This window comes from Jatropha curcas, chromosome 3 (assembly GCF_041381405.1).
Source record: "Jatropha curcas cultivar XTBG-Jc1 chromosome 3, XTBG_Jcur_1.0, whole genome shotgun sequence".
Classification (NCBI taxonomy): domain Eukaryota; kingdom Viridiplantae; phylum Streptophyta; class Magnoliopsida; order Malpighiales; family Euphorbiaceae; genus Jatropha; species Jatropha curcas.
Window position 1 is genome coordinate 12,322,176 of NC_143153.1, and position 20,576 is coordinate 12,342,751.

The 20,576-nt window shown below is 34.5% G+C and overlaps 1 protein-coding gene across 3 annotated transcripts; it reads right to left on the reverse strand.

Moving 5' to 3' along the window:
- Nucleotides 1-500: 500 nt before the first annotated feature.
- PDR2 (phosphate deficiency response 2) lies at nt 501-20,271 on the reverse strand. 3 transcript variants are annotated; one of them, XM_012216024.4, is made up of 22 exons: nt 20,019-20,271; nt 19,605-19,869; nt 19,396-19,488; nt 17,225-17,424; nt 15,586-15,658; nt 15,228-15,400; nt 14,976-15,147; nt 13,668-13,772; nt 13,451-13,561; nt 13,262-13,348; nt 13,002-13,184; nt 12,667-12,717; nt 12,450-12,575; nt 9,617-9,696; nt 6,447-6,555; nt 5,291-5,419; nt 4,607-4,672; nt 4,380-4,451; nt 3,495-3,646; nt 2,982-3,093; nt 2,775-2,891; nt 501-1,852 (listed from the first exon to the last, which is right to left on the reverse strand). In XM_012216024.4, the coding sequence occupies exons 2-22, from the start codon at nt 19,851-19,853 to the stop codon at nt 734-736; spliced, it is 3,579 nt and encodes a 1,192-aa protein (XP_012071414.1). In that variant the 5' UTR covers nt 19,854-19,869; nt 20,019-20,271; the 3' UTR covers nt 501-733. The 3 variants fall into 3 exon arrangements, with proteins under 3 accessions (XP_012071414.1, XP_012071413.1, XP_020534686.1); XM_012216023.4 differs by having other exon boundaries at nt 19,605-19,879; nt 20,019-20,270; XM_020679027.3 differs by lacking the exon at nt 20,019-20,271 and having other exon boundaries at nt 19,610-19,746.
- Between the last annotated feature and the right edge of the window lie 305 nt (nt 20,272-20,576).

Consider the following 20,576-nt stretch of genomic DNA (forward strand, 5'->3'; position numbering starts at 1 on the left):
AGTAATTTTATCTTTTTAATAAAAAATAATTCAGTAAAATTACAGAAAATCCCGATTGATTCCCGATCTGACACATTCCGTCCTATCGTATAGACCCAAATTTCCATTCCTTGTATCCTATAGACCCGTCTTATCCCAAAAAATAGAATAGGATTTTTACATAATTAATTGCTGTCCGTATTGTTTTTTTTTTTTTAATGGAAAAGGACTCTAAACATGAGGCCAAAAAGCCCCCCTACAATCAACATCAATCAACAAACAGAGTCTCAGGAGAAGGATAATTTGTTTGATAAAGACGAACTACAAAGATAAAATAGTGCAATACTTGTAATGTAAGGACAAATAGTAAACCATAATAATTATAAACCAATAAACAAAGTAGAAGCATTGAAAAAAAAGGAAAGAAAGAAAGAGTAGAATAACAAGCCGAATGATCTTAAACGATAGTTCTAGGAAAATCAGGATCCATGCTTATGATGACAGAATCACAAAAAGCTCGGTCAAAGAAAGCAATGCAGTTTTTTTAACTTGCAAAAATGGTAAAAATACAGTATCTAATATCTGAGTGTCAACCGCTTGTTCAGTAACAGATGGTATACTGCATTACAAAGCAATGGTCCAAAAAATTCATCCCTCTCCAGAGTATAATCAACTAAATTTGACAAAAATTTCTATACCTTCCTTCTTAATGAGAGGAATCTAAGCGTTACTGGTTCTGAGCTTGGACTGACACTCATACATGTTTCTTCTTTTCTAAATTAGCTTCAGCAACCTGTTGCCGTTTTCTCCAAGCTGGAATCTTACCTGGGAAAGCCCATCTCAACAATCTCTCCCACATATAGCAGATTATGAACATGACAAAGGACCCAATCAACAGCTTATTCCTTAATCCTGATGGCATTGGCACCAATTTTAACCAGTCATTTAAGTCCCTGAACAGATCAGAAGTGATAACTGTGAAGAAACCTACAGCTGCCAAAAGGGCATAAAAAAATGGTTTGTTTTCTGTGACGCTCTGGTTGAAAGGATGACCCATATAGTTCACAGCAAATGTGGCCACCTGGATCATCATGCTAACCATGTAAGAAACTGTGTTCACCAGATTTGGATGAAAATCAGAGTCTGGCTCAATGCATTCATCCGGCATATACTTCTCAGCCTCTTTTACAGAAGATATCAAGAAAAACAAGTGCATTGCAAACTGTCCCATAAGAGAAAGGAAGACATACAAGCAGAAAATATTGGGGTGGGGCCGTTCAGCTGAAAGGGTAGGAAGCGGGCGTGCATGTGAGATGAATAAGAAGAATGCAGCTGTAAAGACACCACTGATTGTGGCCTGGATATCACCAAGCTTAACACCATCCAAATACATAACGCTCAACACATATGCCGTAGCAAGGCAGTTGAGGCCAAGTATCTTGAACATCTGGAGAGTAGTGACAAGGGTGCTGCGACCCTGACGAATTATATCAGTGGTTGGGGCAACTGATGCATGTTTTGCTGTAAAAGGAGAAGCCATTGAAGCATCCCCAAGCTTAACAATGGGAGCTGAGCGACCATCACCATCCTCATTCATCTCATCCATTAGTTTTTTCAGCTTCTGTCTTTGCATCTCTGCAGCTGTAAGATGGCGGTTACCAACTGAGTGACTACTGGACTCTGATTTTGGAACAACCTTGCCTCGAGAAGAGCCTTCTCCAATTAGATTATTAGTTTTTCCTGCCAGTTCTGATGTGGGCTTCGATTTTTTTGATTTGACAGACTTCACATCTCCATCTTTAGATACTTCTGCAGAAGAGTTTCCACTTTGTGCAGGAGGCACAGCATTCAATAGTGCAACTCCTACATGTGCCTGAAAAATGTGTTACATTCTTATTACTTTCTTGCTGCTTCCGATTCTGGGAACATCCGCCAGAGTAATATATATATATATATATATTGCATTAAAGCTGGAAATTATTTTAGGCAGAAATCTGTCGTGTGCACATGCACATGTCTGTGTGCATGTTAAAGAAAGATTGCAAGCCAGAGCAATTCACAAATTTAAGGCTGTAACAAGTTAAGGATGCGTGACTGGGCAGAGTTTTGAACATTCCAAGCTAGCTAAGTTGGATAAAGGCCTATTTTACTGTCTAATTTCATGCAATACTTTTACTGCATCCCCAACAAAAGTTACTTCTCTATAAAGTTAAACATACAAAGGCTAAATAAATGCAGGAAAATAAAGAATTACAAATAGGGCCTGATTACTCTGAGAGCCATAGTCCAAAAAAAATTGTCAATTAATGAATCTAACCTAATCAGTCTAACATTCTGCTGAGATTATTATTCATCATGTATCAGCATGAATTAAAATAGCATTTCACTATTTTGAAAGAGAACCAAGATAATGGAATCAAGCAAAGATTAATCAATAACTAAGAAATATTAGGCTTCTAAGCTAGGCATATAGGAGTGAATTGGAACACACTAACTGCACAGCTAAAAACAAGGATGGGATTGCATGCATACCCATAAAAGAGGAAAAAAATGTTGTACATGTATGTATATATACCGAGAATGACTTGTCAAGACCCGGTTTATAGCTCCACCCATGGGCCAATCCAATGAAAAGTAATATTTCTTCTTTTTTATTGAAAAAGAGAGTATTTTTGACCATTCATTGAAGAAAAGGATAAAATCGGAATAATTTTTGAAAAAAATCTCTATTTTCATTGGTTTCGCCTATAGATGCACCCATAGACTGGGTCTAGGCAAGTTTTATCCATCTATACCTGCTTCAAAGCACCAACATCATTGGTTCCATCACCACACATCAATGTTATCCTTCCCACCATTTTGAAAGTGGTCATGATTAATTCCTTTTGGTCAGGAGCAACTCTAGCAAAGACCTGAGATAATAATAGGGGGATGTACATTAATAAGTCATCAAGAGCTTCATCATAAAAGACCATTGTCTAACAAAAATTATCATTTCAAACCTTGACATGAGGAATGACTCGAAGTACAGCAGAACTTTCTTGCAACATCTCAAAGCAGTCTCCTCCTATACAGAGGTCATGAGTTTCTGATAAAGTTCCAACTTCTTTGTCACTGAAATTAATGGCATTTATCTAAAAGTCAGAATCACATTTTGAAGAGCACGCAGATTTAAGGAATACTTTTTAAGTATCAAGCACTGCAGTGGTTAAATAGTCAATAAAACATCGAGAATAATGTTTATAACTCTGAAATTTGCCAGGGTTTGAAACTGGGAGACACCTCAATGATCATAGTAAAACAGCAACTTAAAAAATAACTTGTTGGCTGAAAACAAACACGACCCCATAATACGGCAGATAAAACTCTAAGATACAACTTAACATGGCTTTCAATGTGTAATTACATTTAATTCTGGTAAACAATGCAATGACAAATATTTGAATGATTATATGAGATGGAACTTGAAAGTGTATAGGGGAAAAAAGAAAAAAGAAAAAGATGAAAGTTTTTACTTGTAAGGGACTATCTCTGCCTCATCTGGTGATATCCACTCATATCCTTCAGTATACCTCGAACGGGTAAGAATTAATACTGGTTTTGATATGATATAGACTTGGCCAGCAACATGGCAAGCTGTCAAAGCCTGATCACCAGTGATCATCACCTAATACAGAATATTTCTTCAGAAGGATATTTCAAATTAAATTATAAATTTTAAATGATATATATATATATATATATATATATATATATAACAGGTATTCAAAAGTAAATAAACAGGATTTTCCTTTTGCATAGGAGCTAAAAACATGGGACCACATGCAGTGTGTGTGGGATGTAAATGTCAAAGAATAAGGCTTTTGAGCATCTGTCTTTTATGCATTTGTAAATTATATACATCAAAAAAACAAAAGCAATGGCTCAAACATGCAACAATAATTCCTAACAACAAAAAAGATTATTTAAAACGCTTCTCCTTTCCCTTAAATATGCTAATGTGAAATTTTTATGAAGAAGACACAAGCCATGTCATGTAATTTGAGAAGGTATGGCATGTGCTTTTGAATTTGGGTAAAATGACACCTTGGGCATCTAGGTTCACTCACTTTTGAAAGCCAAGTCTAAAAGATTATTTAACATTCTTGACAATTCAATTGCAAAACAACTCATAAGGAACTGGCACTTCTTCTAAGTTATCCATTACTTTCTCTTAAACTCCCACCTAATACTTCAAATTTTAGTAGGTTATGAATTTGAGCTTTTAGTTAGCATATCAAGTTCAAATCCGTTCATTTTCAAATCCCAACTGTGTCCCCAAATGCAACCAGATTGCAACTTCTAATTTTAATTAAGTGAATAAAAGCAACTTAAAGTAGTGAAAGAAATCTTGTTCTTACCAAGTCATGTGATGAATTCTTTAATTCGGATAAAATGGTGGCTGAATCTGCTCTCATAGGGCAATTAAATACCTGAGATTTAAATTATGAACATTTAAGTTATGGAAGGGATATTATAAAAAGCAAACTCAACACCAATTCAATATATCAGAAGCAGTAAATTGGTCAGACAGAGAAGCAGAGGAAAGGGGCTAAAAGAGGGATTAATTGTGGTGTCATTTGCTTACCGCAAAACCAGCAAAAGTAAGACCACTCTCGACTACATCTCTATCCAAGCTTCTAGCATCACTAACCTTCATCCAAGTGAAAAAATGAAAAATAACAACTTAAGCATAAATCACACTTCAAAATATTCAGAACTTTAGAATCAATATTCCTTAGAGTAACTTTAGCACAATCACAATTGTGACTCGTGTAAAATGGCCAGGCAAAGTCACATTTCCTTTTTAGACTATAGGGTATTTTATACTTTGAACTGACCAGTCGAATGAATAAAAAATTGTTATGAAATACATAAAAAGGAATATAGCAAGCTACATATAGGATTAAATATACCACAAAGACAACAAAATAAATTCTATTCAAGAAATACCAAATGTGTAAAATTTTCAATATAACCTAACAGCACAAGAGGGAAGGAGATGAGATCATGCATATAAGCACATAACTGCATTAGGAGTCAGACTAAAAATGTCAGCATCATCAGCAACTCAAATAGTAATAAACAAAACCCATTCCTCACATCAGACAAGCATGAGCAATATATAGCGCAATTCTTCAATGAAAAGATGTTTTAGGTCCTAAAAATTGAGGCTTATTATGCCAGGATAAAAAAGATCAGATATTAAATGAATCCAAGGTCACATAAGAACGCTTATTTCTAGAAATAGTTAGATTTTTGAGTAACTTACTGTCATGTCAGGAAGGGGCTTGAATGCAAGGGCCAGAACCCGAGACCCTTGACGTGTATATTTCTTGTAAGTATCAACATAAGACCGTGGTAGATTGGTGATTCTATCCTGAATAGTTTCTGGCGCCCCCTGGAAACAAAAGATTACAGGAAATGAGAAAGAGAAACCATGGAATCATAGTATAAAGTAATAAGTACACAGATGAGGAGATCAAATAATGATCATTGCTCATGAGATAAAAATATCAGAATGTTCCAAGGCCCAGAGCATTTGCAAGTTCCGTTCATTTTGTGACTGGTTTGAATTGTGAAATGCAAAACATAGACCCACATTACTCCCAGTATCCCAACCTAGGCCTCCTGTGGTGGCCCTTTCCGAAATTGAAACAATAGGAAACCAATAAATCCTATGAGCACCTAAATAAAGCTATTCTTTTCAAATTTCCTCATCGTGCTTGCAAGTGCAATAAGCTGTTCAAATGTGCCACCTTCTGTACTTAAATGACCAATGAGATAATTTAGTAATTCCATCAAGCCAGAAAAGCAACCAATTAGGAGATAATGTGCCAAAACAGTCATTCTATTCCATTTGGAGATTCATTTCATTTGCAAATCATCATATACTAGAATTCATTAGCTATTGCATCGTTTGGTACTTGAAATATCAGCATCTCAATTAAATTGAATTCAAATGAAGATTGTATAGGAACACTCAATGAATTGAATTAAACATTCCATTTTCTGCCCCTAAAGTGCCACATACACGCTGACGAATTATGAAAAGAGAACATGAGAAAAAGCTAAGAAGAGATTAGGTTGTTGCTTCAATTAATGGAGGGCATTGAAGACCGAAAATAAAATAATCTAATGAGGAATTTCATTATAAATTCTATTAATTCTTATAAGACATGCTATAAGCAAATTGAATTTCATCAAGTTGAATCTATAGGACTTTTAATGAATTATTATTGTTTGCTAGTGTGACAACTATAGAGTTACAAATAAATCTCATAATATTTCTGTGATATTCAGTAATCATAATAAATTAATTGAAAATGTATCAATGCATGCCAGAATCTTCTATAACAAAATAACATAAGTAATTTTATGTACATAGTATAAATGCTTCAGCAAATGTAAACTGGTAACCAGCATACCTTCACGAAAGCAAAAAATTCCTCTTGTATGCGGACAACAACAGCCATTCGTTTTAAATGGGAAGCAAAGTGATGTCTCTGAACAATCTGCACAGAATTACCTCCTCCCCTGTCATACATAAGAAATGTCATGAAATAGCTGCAAGGAACTCATCCAGTAATGTAGAAAACAAATTACGAAGGTGAAAAAAAAAAAAAAAAAGAGAGACCAACAGACAAATTGGAGCTCAACATCTAGACTTATATGTGGATTTAGATATGAACATACAAGATGTAGCAAAGTTAACAATTTGAAGTCAGATGGGAAACTTGAAAATATAAAAATGCAGTTACCAATTTGGCAATGTGGCTTAAGAAAAAAGTTGAAAAACCAAACTAGAATTGCAAAAGTTAAGACTATAACCTCTGCAACCTCCACAAGGCCCTAAAATACTTGTCAAAAACAATAACTGAACAGTTTTCGAGAAACGATGCATATTACGATCCATAAAATACAATATATTCTGCACCATTTATGATATCAACTGTAGCTCTCATTTGCAAATATCAAGCATTTAAGCCTACTTTTGAGATGAAATAATCAGAGGATTATTCAACATTGTCTAGGCTGTGTGTTTAAATCTCTATGCTGTGTTCCAAAAGGATTCTCATAGATGAGGATGTTTTTCATAGAATTTAAGTAGGATGGATGAGATGGTGGAGCGCTATAGGTGTACTACTATGTGATAGGAAGATATCTAACAAGGTGAAAGGTAAGTTCTATAGGACGGTGGTGAGACCAATAATGCTATGTGGGAGTACCTGCTGCGCACTTAAAATGCAACATGTTCATAAGATGAATGTTGCAGAGATGCAAATGCTGAAATGGATGTGTGCTCACACAAGCTTGGACAAGATTAGAAATGATCACATTAGACAAAGGCGCAAGTATCTGAAATTGAAGATAAAATGAGAGGACGTCTGAAACAGTATGGTCATGTATTACGTAGACCCCCTGCATGCCTCAGTTTGCAAATGTGACACTTTAGTAGTAGTGGTCGCTAAAAATGGAAGAGGTCAACCTAGAATTGCTTGGAGGGAAGTTTTCACTAAGGATCTATGGTCTTTGAATATTAGCGAGGATAAAATTATGAAGCGAATAAAATGGAGGCAAAACATTCATGTAGCAGACCCTAATTAGTTGTTGTTGCCTATTTTATCAATTTTTTTTTACAAAAAGTAATTCCAAATTTTTTCTGACTCACACCAACTAGTTTGAGAATAAGGCTTGGTTGATGTTGTTGTTTCAAAAATTCCATAAACCAAAATTCGCTTGCTTACACATGCAGACCTGGCCAATTTTCCAAAACCCACGCCTAAGTTTCAGTTCTAGCCAATTCTGATGAGAACCTGCCAGAAAAATTCCCGACCAGTACCAGCTGGAATTTCTGGTTTAAAATCAAAAACATTAATTTCTTAAAAATCATCAATGAATTCTTTAGGAATTATAAACTTTTCAATCAGGCAAATAAACAAATTGATAATGAGAATAAATTACAAATAAGATTTCATTTTAAAAAAAATTAATAATACTATTTTTAAATTCATTATTTTTAAATGGGAGATTCAAAATTTCTTTTTGCTAAAGGGAAAAAATTAAATTAAATAATTGGACTTGCATTTACTTCATCACTTAATAAATTAGTATCAAATTAAAAAAAAAAAATTCACGCCAAGGTTCCTTTTGAAATTGCTAAAACCAGAACCAGAAGGTTCCCAACCAGATACATCCTAGTACTTCTCATAGAACCAGTTCTGATTCTAATTCCTGTCGGTTCAGAACTGAAACCTTGGCCAGGTTTACAAACATGAATTTTCTCAACTTTTGTTAAGGGTCCATAGGTACGTACTGTTTCTAATATATTACTTATGAACTCCAAAGGCATAATGTTTCATTAATGCTTCAGGCAGTTTCTAGATTCTTTCAATTTTTTGCCTTAACTAGTTTCTATTATATTTTTTCACATTTTCTCCATTTATCTATTCTTTTATACTAGTATCTTCTCTAAATTTGGTAAATACTCAAAAAAAGAAGAAAAGGAAAGAAATAAATTAATTTGCTACCCATTAAAAAATCCACATATAGTACATACCAAAACCACAATTCCATAAGTAAAGGAAAAAAATGTGGAAATATATATATATCTTATAGACGTGCATATGGCCTACCGTCCAATTCAAAAAGAAATGACCAACCATCCTCATAAATAATCACCTAAATGTAACTTGCAGACAAATCATTCTAACAGGAATGGGACAACCAAACTTTCCACTAGTAAAATAAACATATCCCAACCAAATGACTGGAATTATTGGCTTCACTTCATCCATAATAACTAAAAGTTACCAGTGAATTACAGCATAGTCATGGAACTTCAATTAGTATCAACAATCACCTAAGTTTATCTTCAATAAGCTGACTATTACTGAGTCAAAATTTGTATTGTCCAACTTCTAGATAAAAAAGTCTTATAGCCCTTATTTTACAGAATTAAGTTAGAATTAGTTTTCTATAATGTCAAAATCTAATTGAGATTCTATCCAAATCTAGCAATAGTGACCTTACTGATATAAAAAGAAAGTTGAGTGATTTTACTTATACAGGCTGAAGTCTAGCAACAATACTTAGATTATTGACAAGTTCGAAGACCGTAGATGAAACAAAGTCAAATGTACTCTTTACAAAGTCCTGCCAAAAATCCTAGAAAATTATACCTCTCAACTAGTTCTTCTATTGTGTCTTTTCAATGTAACTAAAACAGACGACAAGTCCTCTATTTCAGTTTGATGGGAGTTGAAACCAACTCAATGCTTGATGAGGCATGACCTGGTGCAAATATCTCTCTGAGCTAGAATCGTCAGAGTTAAAAGCAAATCTTCCAAAATGTCCATATTCCATAAGAAGAGATTCACTCTAAAATGCTTGCTCATTCTAGTTTGTATTCAATAAAGTCTCTTATCTTCCTCTGGATTCTGATCTATTTATTTCATTGGCCTTTCATTTTCCATCTTTCGCTGATGAACGCTAGGATTTCTTGTGAACAGAATCAGGATGAAAGAAACAGGAAAATGGATTTTCAAGTCTACAGATCAATTTTGAGGAGCGGTTATAACAAATAAACATAACTTACTTTTTTGGCATGGCCTTCTCATCAGCCTTGTAGCTCCAGTCTATTCCTTTAAGTGCAGCTTTCTCAAGAGGATCACCAACCTGAAAACAATAGCAGAATGTTAGCAACGAAAGGCAAATTAATATAAAATTTCTTTTAACCAACCACCTACAAAATGTCATTACCAAAGGAATATGAACACATCAATTGGACTTCACCCCTATGACCTCACTACCTATGCCAAAAAGAGGTCTGCATATGCTGAGTAGAAGATGTGATTAACAGCAATGATTCATGATGTACAAAGGAAAAAGGGATAGCATATATTAACTATATTAAAGCATATTGTACTCTTAACATACTTCTTAATTTTCATCAAGCATTGCTGAAAGTTGAGGATGCATCATAGAACAGCAAACATATTATTAATGAATGATTTTTAACCCAAACCAGGTGTAATGGTTGAAACTGATCCATATAGCTAAGCCCAATTACTTTGGGATTAAGGCTTAGTTGGATTGAGTTGAGTAAGGGTAATCCATCACATGTCCAGTAAAGGACGTTGCATATAAGTGGCATGGACTGCATAGTGATAATATAATGTTCTCTCACTCTCTTTCTCTCTCTCTCTCTCTCACACACACACACGTAGTAATAACTCCTTTCTTTCTTAAAACTATAGATAACAGCATATTAGCTCTCTAAAATCCTAAGAAACAACAATTGAATCTGGTTTTTGGTTTTGATTCAGGTTTCATTTTTATTAGCTTGTGTCAAGTGGACAAGTAGAGAGAAGAATATATATATATATATATATAATTTTGAAGATATTAGGGATTATTTAGGATTCAGATATTTTAAGGTTAGTAATTTATGCATTTTTGTTTAAATGAAGATTTGGTAATGGTGTTGAAGATGATGATATGGCAGCCATGGCTGCTGGTGGCCCTTGAAAATATGAGGTAAGGCTAGTTGTTCAAAGGAAGGGTTGGACCTAGTGAGAGACAATGGAAGACAACGAAAATAAGTTTGACAAAGTAACAGTAGTGATTGTGGGGAGAGGTGATGAATTGGATCTTGGTTGGATACCCAACCCGTTCAACTAGGATCTCAACCTTATCTATTTAAATTAGCCTGAAGACTATCTAAAAAATTCCTAGAAAATGTTGTTCAAACTAGCTGAGGGACTAAATACTGTAACAGACTCAAAATAGATGAGGGACTATATACTTAAATTTTGAAAATAAAAGTCCATAGTGGTATATTCGACTAAAACTAAGGGCTAACTAGTTATTCACTCTACTTAAATTTTACTTCCCTGGATCAGGTTAGCAAGCAGAAACTACTAGGTCCATAAAAACTAAAGTAAGCCTGACAGCTTTAGGGTAATTCACTAATACAGCCACAGTTGTCAAAAGCACAAGGGAAATTACAGCCTAATCATAAGGCAGAACCATGTGAGGCACTTGTGTGCTAAAACCATACATAAGGCAACTATATGATGCTTTGAATATAGCTATATGATGCTTTCAACATAAAACCTCCAAACAGAACAAAACCAAAATTTGGGTGGAGGAGGAAATGACTAAATCTCTTTTAAGCTAACCGCTCCATTTGAAATGACTCTTGGTTAGAATTCACTTCATATGATTTTAAGACAGAATTTTCACGCGTTTGGAATAAATGTTAGAAACGAAAAATTTCATTTGAATTTCACTTCTTGGAGCCATGGAAAACTAAAATAAAAGAAATATCCCCTATTTATAAAAAAACAACTTTTTTTAAATAGGGAGCATCTTGGATTTTCATAAGCATGTTCCCTTCAATGAATTGGGATCCTTACAAAATCTTGCCATTACATGAATTGGCATGCTTTCCATTTCTTTCAAAATGGTCCATATATAACTTTAAAGAATCCTGACAACCATGTACTTCCCAACAACGAAAATTTACTTGCATTTTCTTTTTTTCTTTTTTTTTTTTTTTTTTTTTTTTGGTGTTTCTGAAAAAACCAAACATAATTCTATGAGGTCAATCTCATTGTACCATTATATGCAATAGTCTCTAATTATATCATAAAGCCATTCCAAATGGCAAATGCCCCACCAAATCTAACCAATATAAAGTAAAATATATAAAAAAAATACCCACAAGGTGAATGAGCTTAGATACAACAATCAGTCTGCCCCATTATAACTTAGAGGAATCGGTTTAACTCATGCATATAGTATTTTTGCACTGCAATGCAAAATCCACATATTTCTAAACCCCAATGTCCACAACAAAAAAAAAAAAAAAAAAAAAAAAAAAAAAAAAAAAAAGGTGTACTAAAACAACCCTTTTGAATATACTCATCCGAACCCTAAGGGCATAGCCAAACCCTAAGCCTCAAAGCATAGCAATCACCTGAGGATCACACCTCACTTCAAGCTGCAGTAGGTGCAAAGCTTGGGGCCTCTCTACCCTTCCTGCCTTATGTGCACCCTTGACAACTATTTTGAAGGCCCATTTTAGTTCTTCATGACAAAACGCTAGGAAGCAACAGATTGTAACTCAGGCAAGCCTATGGAAGCCTTTTGTCATGTCTATACCCTTCTATGATAATACAATTGTAAATAAAGCAAAAACTTTTTCCTCCTTAAAACAAAACTAAAACCTTTTTATGCTCTAACTATATTCCAAACATACTACGTAAATTGTAACATTCTGACACAACACACCCACAATTAGGGCACGGCTTCCATTAGAGGGAGTTTTGGGAGGGCTCGGGCATCCCCTACAGTAAAGCAAAATTGCAAACAACCAAAATATAGGTATTTTATGAGCAGCATATAATAAAATTATATCAGCATACCAGTTTGTTGTCCACAAACACCAACGCATGACAAGAAGCCAAAATTTCCATAGTTCGGGCAGGCACCTTGGTCATATCAGATTCTAACTCCATATCATCAGTCAACCCAACAACCCCACGGAACTCCTGGAAAGGAGCAAGAAGGAAAGGATTCATATTATGAAATATGTATCAACTAAAATGAAGACCTTAACATTATAACATCTCATGGACATACCATGTCGTCTGACGTGAGAGTTCCCGTTTTATCAAAACAACATATGTCCACCTACGGGAAAAAATGAAGATAATATTTACCATAAGTTGACATAAAGATACAATAATTCCAATGTACAGGTCGCATATATTAATTTACCATGCAGGCCAGAACTTGACTATAAAGCCAAGAAAGAATGATGGGATGAGACCATTGCATAATTTGCATTTAATAATTCCACAAAACCTAACCAATAATATGCAAAACCAAGCACTATCTTATATAATAGGCCATTCGATGAAACAAAGAAAACAGGCACATCTCAAACAGGCAGAGTTCTTGGCAGGCCAACTTACTTTTCCAGCAAATGGAATGCGAAAGGGTTCCGTGCAAAATATTCCTCGCCGAGCCAATGCAATAAGGGATGTATTAACCGCTATTGATAATTCCATGGGCAACTCGGGTGGGATCACAGAAGTTATAATAAGTGAACAACTTAGGAAAAGCTTGTATTTGCTCCTTGTGGGATCTTCTAGTCCCTATAAAAGATGCCACCATTAATAGAAGCAAACTATGTAAAATTCCACAGGTACTTCGAGAAGGAACATTAGTTTACCTTTTTAAGTACATAACCTGCAGCAATAACCGCAAATACGACCAAAAATAGAATAAATAGCCCACTTTCCCAGCTGTTGGCAGTAACCTTCAACAATTATAAGTGAAACAGAAAGTATTCAAGCGATAAATCAGAACACAAAAATAGTTTTCTTCATCAATCACTAAACTGATATGAAACATGAATTACCCTCTCTGTGGAAAATAAAATGGTCCTCATTAGTTTACCCTGACTTGTTTCAAACCCAGTTCGTAAAACAACAGCCAAGCAGCCACCATCAGGTGTTCTTAGAGGGAAGGTCTAAATCCAGGACAAAAATCAAAAGCATAGATTAGAACAACATAACAACTACAAAAGAATGATAAAAAAAATAAGGGATTTAGTAAGTCATATTTACAGAACCAACCTTATCTGGAGTATGCTGCAATATTTTAGTTCCACCAAATAAAACATGGCTTTTATCTCGCTTAGTTGATAACTTCTCTTCAGTTCCTCTACCCACTATAGAAACCTGAGAAAATAATTTGACCACAAAACTTATCATCCATGTACTCTCCTTTCTCAATAAAATTTCTTCAGTTATCATTTATTAAAAAGAAAAATCAACTAAATGATAATGCCAAACTAGTTGAGGTCAAATTTAATGGATTTGGCAAGAATTGGCCATAACCACTGTTAGATAAAAGGTAGGAGAAACCAATTCCAGACAATTTAATTCTCTATTTCCTAGATGGTAGAATCAACCCTTTTTGCTACTTGGGGCCGAAAGTTCTAGGTTCAAGAGAGAATTCCTAGTATTTACAAGGGCATAAGGTAATCAATCATTAAGTAAGGCCCAGCTTCCTCCTGTATCTTTCTGTTTTCTAAAAGCAGTTAATTTATCTGTCATGGTTCAGAGGCTCATACTAGCCTTGTCCTATCTACGTAATGCAGGTGGGAAATGGCCTTCTTAATGAGATCTCTCACTGTACATTATCAATAGAACATAACAAAAGGAAATCCATGATGCAGAGAAAATAGAACCTGGTACGATAGCTCTACCAATCCTTTTAAGTTGATCAATACACAACTCTTTCCCATTGGAAGATTATCGAAGACAATGAAAGAGGTTCAAGCCCACTGTTATAGATCATTTTCTCCATACCACTAGGTTACATGCCATGTTTTCAACTATGAAATCCTTATAAAAAATAATTACGGAAAAACTCTTATAACTTTTGAAATCAAGTTATTCAATCAACAACCAAAAATATAGTGGTCAAAATTCATGAACCAAGACAGATATGTTAATTGGCAAATCAAATTTAATTAAAAGATTTGGGTTTGAGTTAGACAAAGAGGAAGTTGATAATATAAGCATTTTAAATATGAAGCACATTATCCTAGAACAATAGAGAGTAGCAGCCATTACATAGCATATCAACACAATCTTCACGGTGAATCACATGACCATTACACACTGACATGGCTCGTACCATAAATTTTTCTAACCAAATTCACGATAATGCCCACAGAAAATGTTGCATTTTTTGCCATGAAACACATACATGGTTTAAAACCTTACTGCATATTACAGCCCAAACTTTTCAGCATCCTGGAACAAATTCTTGAAACTAAAAGCAACCCAAACTCAATTCAAAATGTCACATCACAACAACTTCAAGATCATTTTAACCGACAGCATATAATATGAAAGAATATAAAGGAGAACAACCTTCCATTGTGGGGTGGACTCGCCTGTGAGAATAGCTTCATTTACAATGGCACTTCCAGCTAATAAAAGCATGTCTGCTGGCACTGTCTTATCTTCTCCATTCTGACCAGAGGAGCGCCCAATGGAGACAACATCTCCAGGCAAAAGATCAGTCCCAGAGAGTTTCACCCACCTAAAATTGTAAAATTCAATGCATTAATTCTACAGATCTACAACTATTAAGCAATGTAAAAGACATTAACTATAACATACTTCCCACAGCGATGGACCATTAGGGTCTGGCTATCTACTCTAACACGCCTTAGCTCACTTAGGGTCTTCAACCTACTTTTTGCCATTGTTGACTCGAACATAAATAGCATGAATAGAGTGAACAAACTGTAATACCAGTATTCATCCAAGCACCAAAGTCCTACACAGAAGACCTATATACAACAATGTAGAAGGGAAAAAATGTCACAACTAATGAATTGTAAAAGTAGAACTCAAGATATTGGAAAACAGCATAATGTAGAGATCAAAAAAACAAAATTGTGTGCAAATGTGTATGTGAGAGAGAGAGAGTGAGAGAGAGAGAGAGAGAGAAGTAGAGAACATTTAAAGATAAAACCTGAAATACGAAAAAGGGCTCCATGCAATGCTCTTTCATTAATTTCTGGAATGTAGGTTGCGGATATTCGAATCTACATGACCGAAGAACAACCAACGCAATGAGTAAAAAAGAATAATCAGTTCATCAATAATGCAAACTCCCTAGATTAAAGTTATAGTTAACAGGAAAACAACAATGATGTTCACATATGCATGAGGAGAAAGTACAACATTGCATCATGGACTACATTTGCATAAAACAAAGACATAACAATTAGCAAGTGGAAGAATTTTACAGAATCACCAGAGTAATAGCTTTCAGTTTCTATATCAATTGTGAATTTATAATTACAAGAGAAGAGAAAGCAAGGGGCAGAACTGGTATAACACAAGGATGTCACAAGATTTAGCAACTCTAGGGGGAAATTTACTCATAGAAAACTAGAGTACCGTAAAGGAACTTTTTCAAGAAACTGAAAAAAAGAATTTTGCGTTCAAATATGGTACTTTTCTAAATGGAAAACTTAGAAATTCTTTGTTTCCACTAGGAAAACACATTGGTTACAATGTTTTTTTCTCTTCTCAGTGTAACTGTTCTGGTTTTCAAATCCCAGGACAACCAATTTATATTCAATTGTTTTCTCTGTTCATTTTTAAATTTGCCATTACTTGCCAATTTATTATTTTATATGTATTTTTTATTTGTTGCGATAGTTACAAAATGCTGAGTAACAATGTCTTGTCCCTACCCTGTCTTATTATCGTTCTTTATTTCTCTTTTTATGGAGAACTTTCAAGGCTTCACCTTTTTTTTTAACCCATGGGTTTCCTACTTTTTCCTTTTCCTTCATTATAAGAATGATTTTTTTCCCAATGATAGGAAAGATTTACTGATATTTAACTGTAGAAGACAGTTATGGACTATGGTATAAACATATTTTACATTTTTCTCAACCGGAAAATGAATTTTGATTCTTTAAAAACAAACGTATTCTCTAAGTTCTCTACGTTTTCAAAGTTTTCAATGTTTCATCAAGCTTTTATAAAACTGGTGGTTAGACAGTTAACTTTAGATTGATGCTTGTTTAGGTTGCTAAGTTTAGTCAATTTGGTTGAAGAGTTATAATATATTGGTCTTTTTATATTATAAGTAATTTATCTTAACTTTGTTTTTCTTGCAAATTATATAACCCCCTCAAGCTTTGCACATATGCTCAATGACCCCTTTGTTACTTTAACAAACATGCCAACAGCAATGTATGATAGAAAAACTTGACACGTTTGGGATCTAAGGAGGTAACTATCTACAGGATGGGTTAATAAGTGTACATAATAAAAAGATTTAGAAAATATAGAGGGGGTCATTTACGGGAACAGTAGCAAAAATTTATTCAGCTTGGCAGGATTATTCTTATGAATGACAAACTAACACAATGAAGCTTATGGTAGCATGCACCAGCAATCCACAAGAAAATTGCCAATTAACAATGACAATTAGAGAACACTTGAGAAAAAGGAACGTATCATATAGAATTTTGCCTGTAGCAAGATTACCACATTTTCTATTATTAAAGGGAAAAATTCAATCAAAGAGTAATAACTTTTTAACTATATAATACAGATGCATGGGGATAAAGAAAGAGGAAAAAAAGCCTTACACATTTCTTCCCCATTTTTCAGTAGCAGATACAACTTTAGCCTCAGAGCCGTGGCCAGTACTTTTAAGATAGTAGCCAAACATTCCCTTGGTAGGGTAAGGAAGCTTGCAAAACGTCTCTTTCTCTTTTGAATAGATGAAACGCTGCTTCCTGAAGTCAAAGTAAATCTCTTCTGTTTCCCCTGGGGATGAACCTTCCAACTATAGACATAAAGGAAAACATCACTAAAAGAACCAAGGAATTGGTAGTAAATTGCAAAAATATCACAATTCACACAGAGAAAAAAATATAAGTGCTTTAATTACTCTTACTCTCTTGTTTCACGTGGCAATGTAGGTGAAATGAACACTTTATTTCATAAGTGTCACTATCCTAAATTATCCCTTCCCACTGTACCATCTATAATCACATATTCATTTGTCTTAGCCTTCTATTCCAGTCAATTTTCACCCTAGATACCATTGGCATAACCCACGAAGGCACCTACCCAAGAACCGCAGAATGAAGATGATGATTAGCAATTTAGCATAGTAGAGTGATAATTTGCAAAAGTAAACATGAACAACAAACTTTTCTAACATGCTTTGACCTTATCAAAACTCCCTACTTAAAACTTCTCATCTATGCACATAAATGAAGAGGAAAAGACCGGGGGTGATGCAGGAGCATTCTAGCTAAATTAGAAGTTTTAGTTTTCCTTTTCTAATTAGGATTCCTATTTATAGTATATATTAATTAATTAGCAGTATTCAAGTTTCCTTAACTAATTTGGAATACTTTTCAGTATAGACTTAGGATTTTTCCTAACTAATATAAATAGGACAGTAGCAATCAGTTTGATGTATCATGCTTTTCCCTATCAATTCAGAATTTTAATTTTAAGGGTTTCTATGAAACCAATTATGTTATTTTGTTCCAACCAAAATCACCATACTCTATCCTAATTGTTGAGAATTAATTGCCCTAGACTTTTCCCCTGCATGGGGCCTACTCAAATTATTTCTTAGAATAAAAATTGTATAGCAGCATCCATAAATTCACCCAAAATGACTTTGCATTTTCGGACCACAATATTGTAGAGAAAAATCAAGAGACAGAGAGCGTGAAGAAGTTGATTCAGACAAATATGTGAATATTTCAAGATGCTTGATTTGTGTGCCTTACATGTAAATTAACTTTTTCTTGGTTCATTTAGATGTTGGCCTTCTGGATTTTTGAAGAAACAATGAAAGGCTCAACCAAGTACAGAAGCTTGACAAGAGACAGGAGTTATGAATTGGCTCATGCTTTAAGTGAGTTGGAGCATTCAGTCAGGAAAGAAATGGAAGGGCTTGCAGGAATTGTATTATTGTGCAATTTTTTGGACAGGCTTCCAGCATCCATGATATCCTTATTATGGGTGCTTCTTTCCGTAATTCCTCCTTTTATAAATGCTCTCAACAACTCATGCATATAAAAGGTTCAGAGGTTCTATGTTAGGCAAACATAAGAACCTATGCACTACAGTTTTAGCAATACCAAAGAAAGAATCAGGTGCTGCAAAATTGGAGGCTATAGAGGTTCTCTAATTTATTCATTCTTGCTATATCACACAAAGGAGGAGGACAAATATTGAGGATATTTAGCGATAGAACCAAAGCTTGACATTAACATGAAAAATGCCATAGGTTTGTAATAAAAAATATATATATAAGTTTGTTATTTTCATGTGCAATAACAAGTAATCTGGTGTGCAACAAAAAGTTAGCTGATGGGGAGAGATAAAACTTGAATATATCTATCTATATATATAGTCACACACACACACACACTAGCATTCATTCCCAATGAAACAAGTTAGTAATTAAAAATCAAAGAAGAGATATTTTGGCTCATTATCAACATAAGTGAGATACTCTCAATCTATTCCCAACAGTGCTAATAGGCATTAAAGGTGTATTAATGGGGATTCTAGCAACTTAAAATTATCAAATTGACATATCAACCTGCTACCTGGTTGTTTAAAGAATTTTGTTCAACTTCTGAATTCATTTCACATTTGACAAGAAACAAAATAAGCATTGGCTTGAAGGTAATCCATTATAAGATCAAATACTGCATCCAACCTCACATCTAAAACTCCAACTGCAAAATTTGATTTCAAGAATTGAATTGAACGCTAGGAAGCCTACCCGCTTATGAAAATGCAGTGGCACTATTTCTTTAGCACCAGAAAACTTTGCCGGAGTTATTTTACAAGCATCTGCAAGGTGAATATCATTAACCTGCAAAAAGAACAAAAAACACAAACTACAGCATCAAGTAGTATATAATAGAAAGAGTAAAGATGCTTGAGTCCAGATAATACAATCGCAAACGTATAATATAAACAGTCATATACCTTACCATACTGAACGAAGCATTTGAAATCGACAGACCATGCAGTAAAAAGCCATGTCAGAATATGAAGAGCTACAAGGCCACCAAGAACGATTGCTGCGTCTCCAATGTCAATGCTGGGGACAATAGCAGTAAGCCAGACAACGTATAGAATAGAGAACGGCCATACGTCCAAACGCCATGCCCAATGTTTCTTCCTCAACAAATCCACTCGCTCCACCACTTTCCCTCCAACGTTGAATCTGGACATCTTACTTTTTCAATCCCTGAACACCACTGCGAAATTCCAGATCAAGACGCTCAGATAAAACTTAAAAATTCAAAAGGAGCCACATCAAAACATGTACGTATCAAGTGCAGAAAAATTAAGAGGAAAATACTTCTGATGCAAGAGATTAGACTGAGGAATAGCTACCTGATTTCAGAGAAAAAGATCAGAAACCCCTAGATCGATTTGAGTATCTTAGGGCGGAGAACAGACGACTTTATTCTCGACTCTGTTCTCTAATCCAAGACTGCCGTTAGGGAAAATCGAGTATAACGAGACGACGCTGTCTAGAAGTGGTGAATTGAGCAGACGCGAGCGGGTCGGGTAGGATAATTTCAAGTTGGGGATCACTTTGCTTTTTCCCCTTTTCTCGTGCGAAGATGCACTTTGCTGTTTGCTCACAAAGAAAAAGAAAAAGAAAAATGAAGGAAAATAACGAGATATTGTTAATTTTCTTTCCATGATAATTTTTCATCTTTGTTAAAAAAAAATAACTAAAAATTTTAAAAGAAAGAAAATATTATTACATAAAATTAACTATCATGTACTCATTTATTTTTGAATGATAAAATGTAAATCTAGTTACAAATTTTTATCTATCGTTGAATATAGTGGCAATCAAAAAAGTGAAATGTCGCGATAATGTTTTTAGTTCTTTGGAGGATCTCTAAATGCCTTGAAACACATTTAAGGATATATTAACTT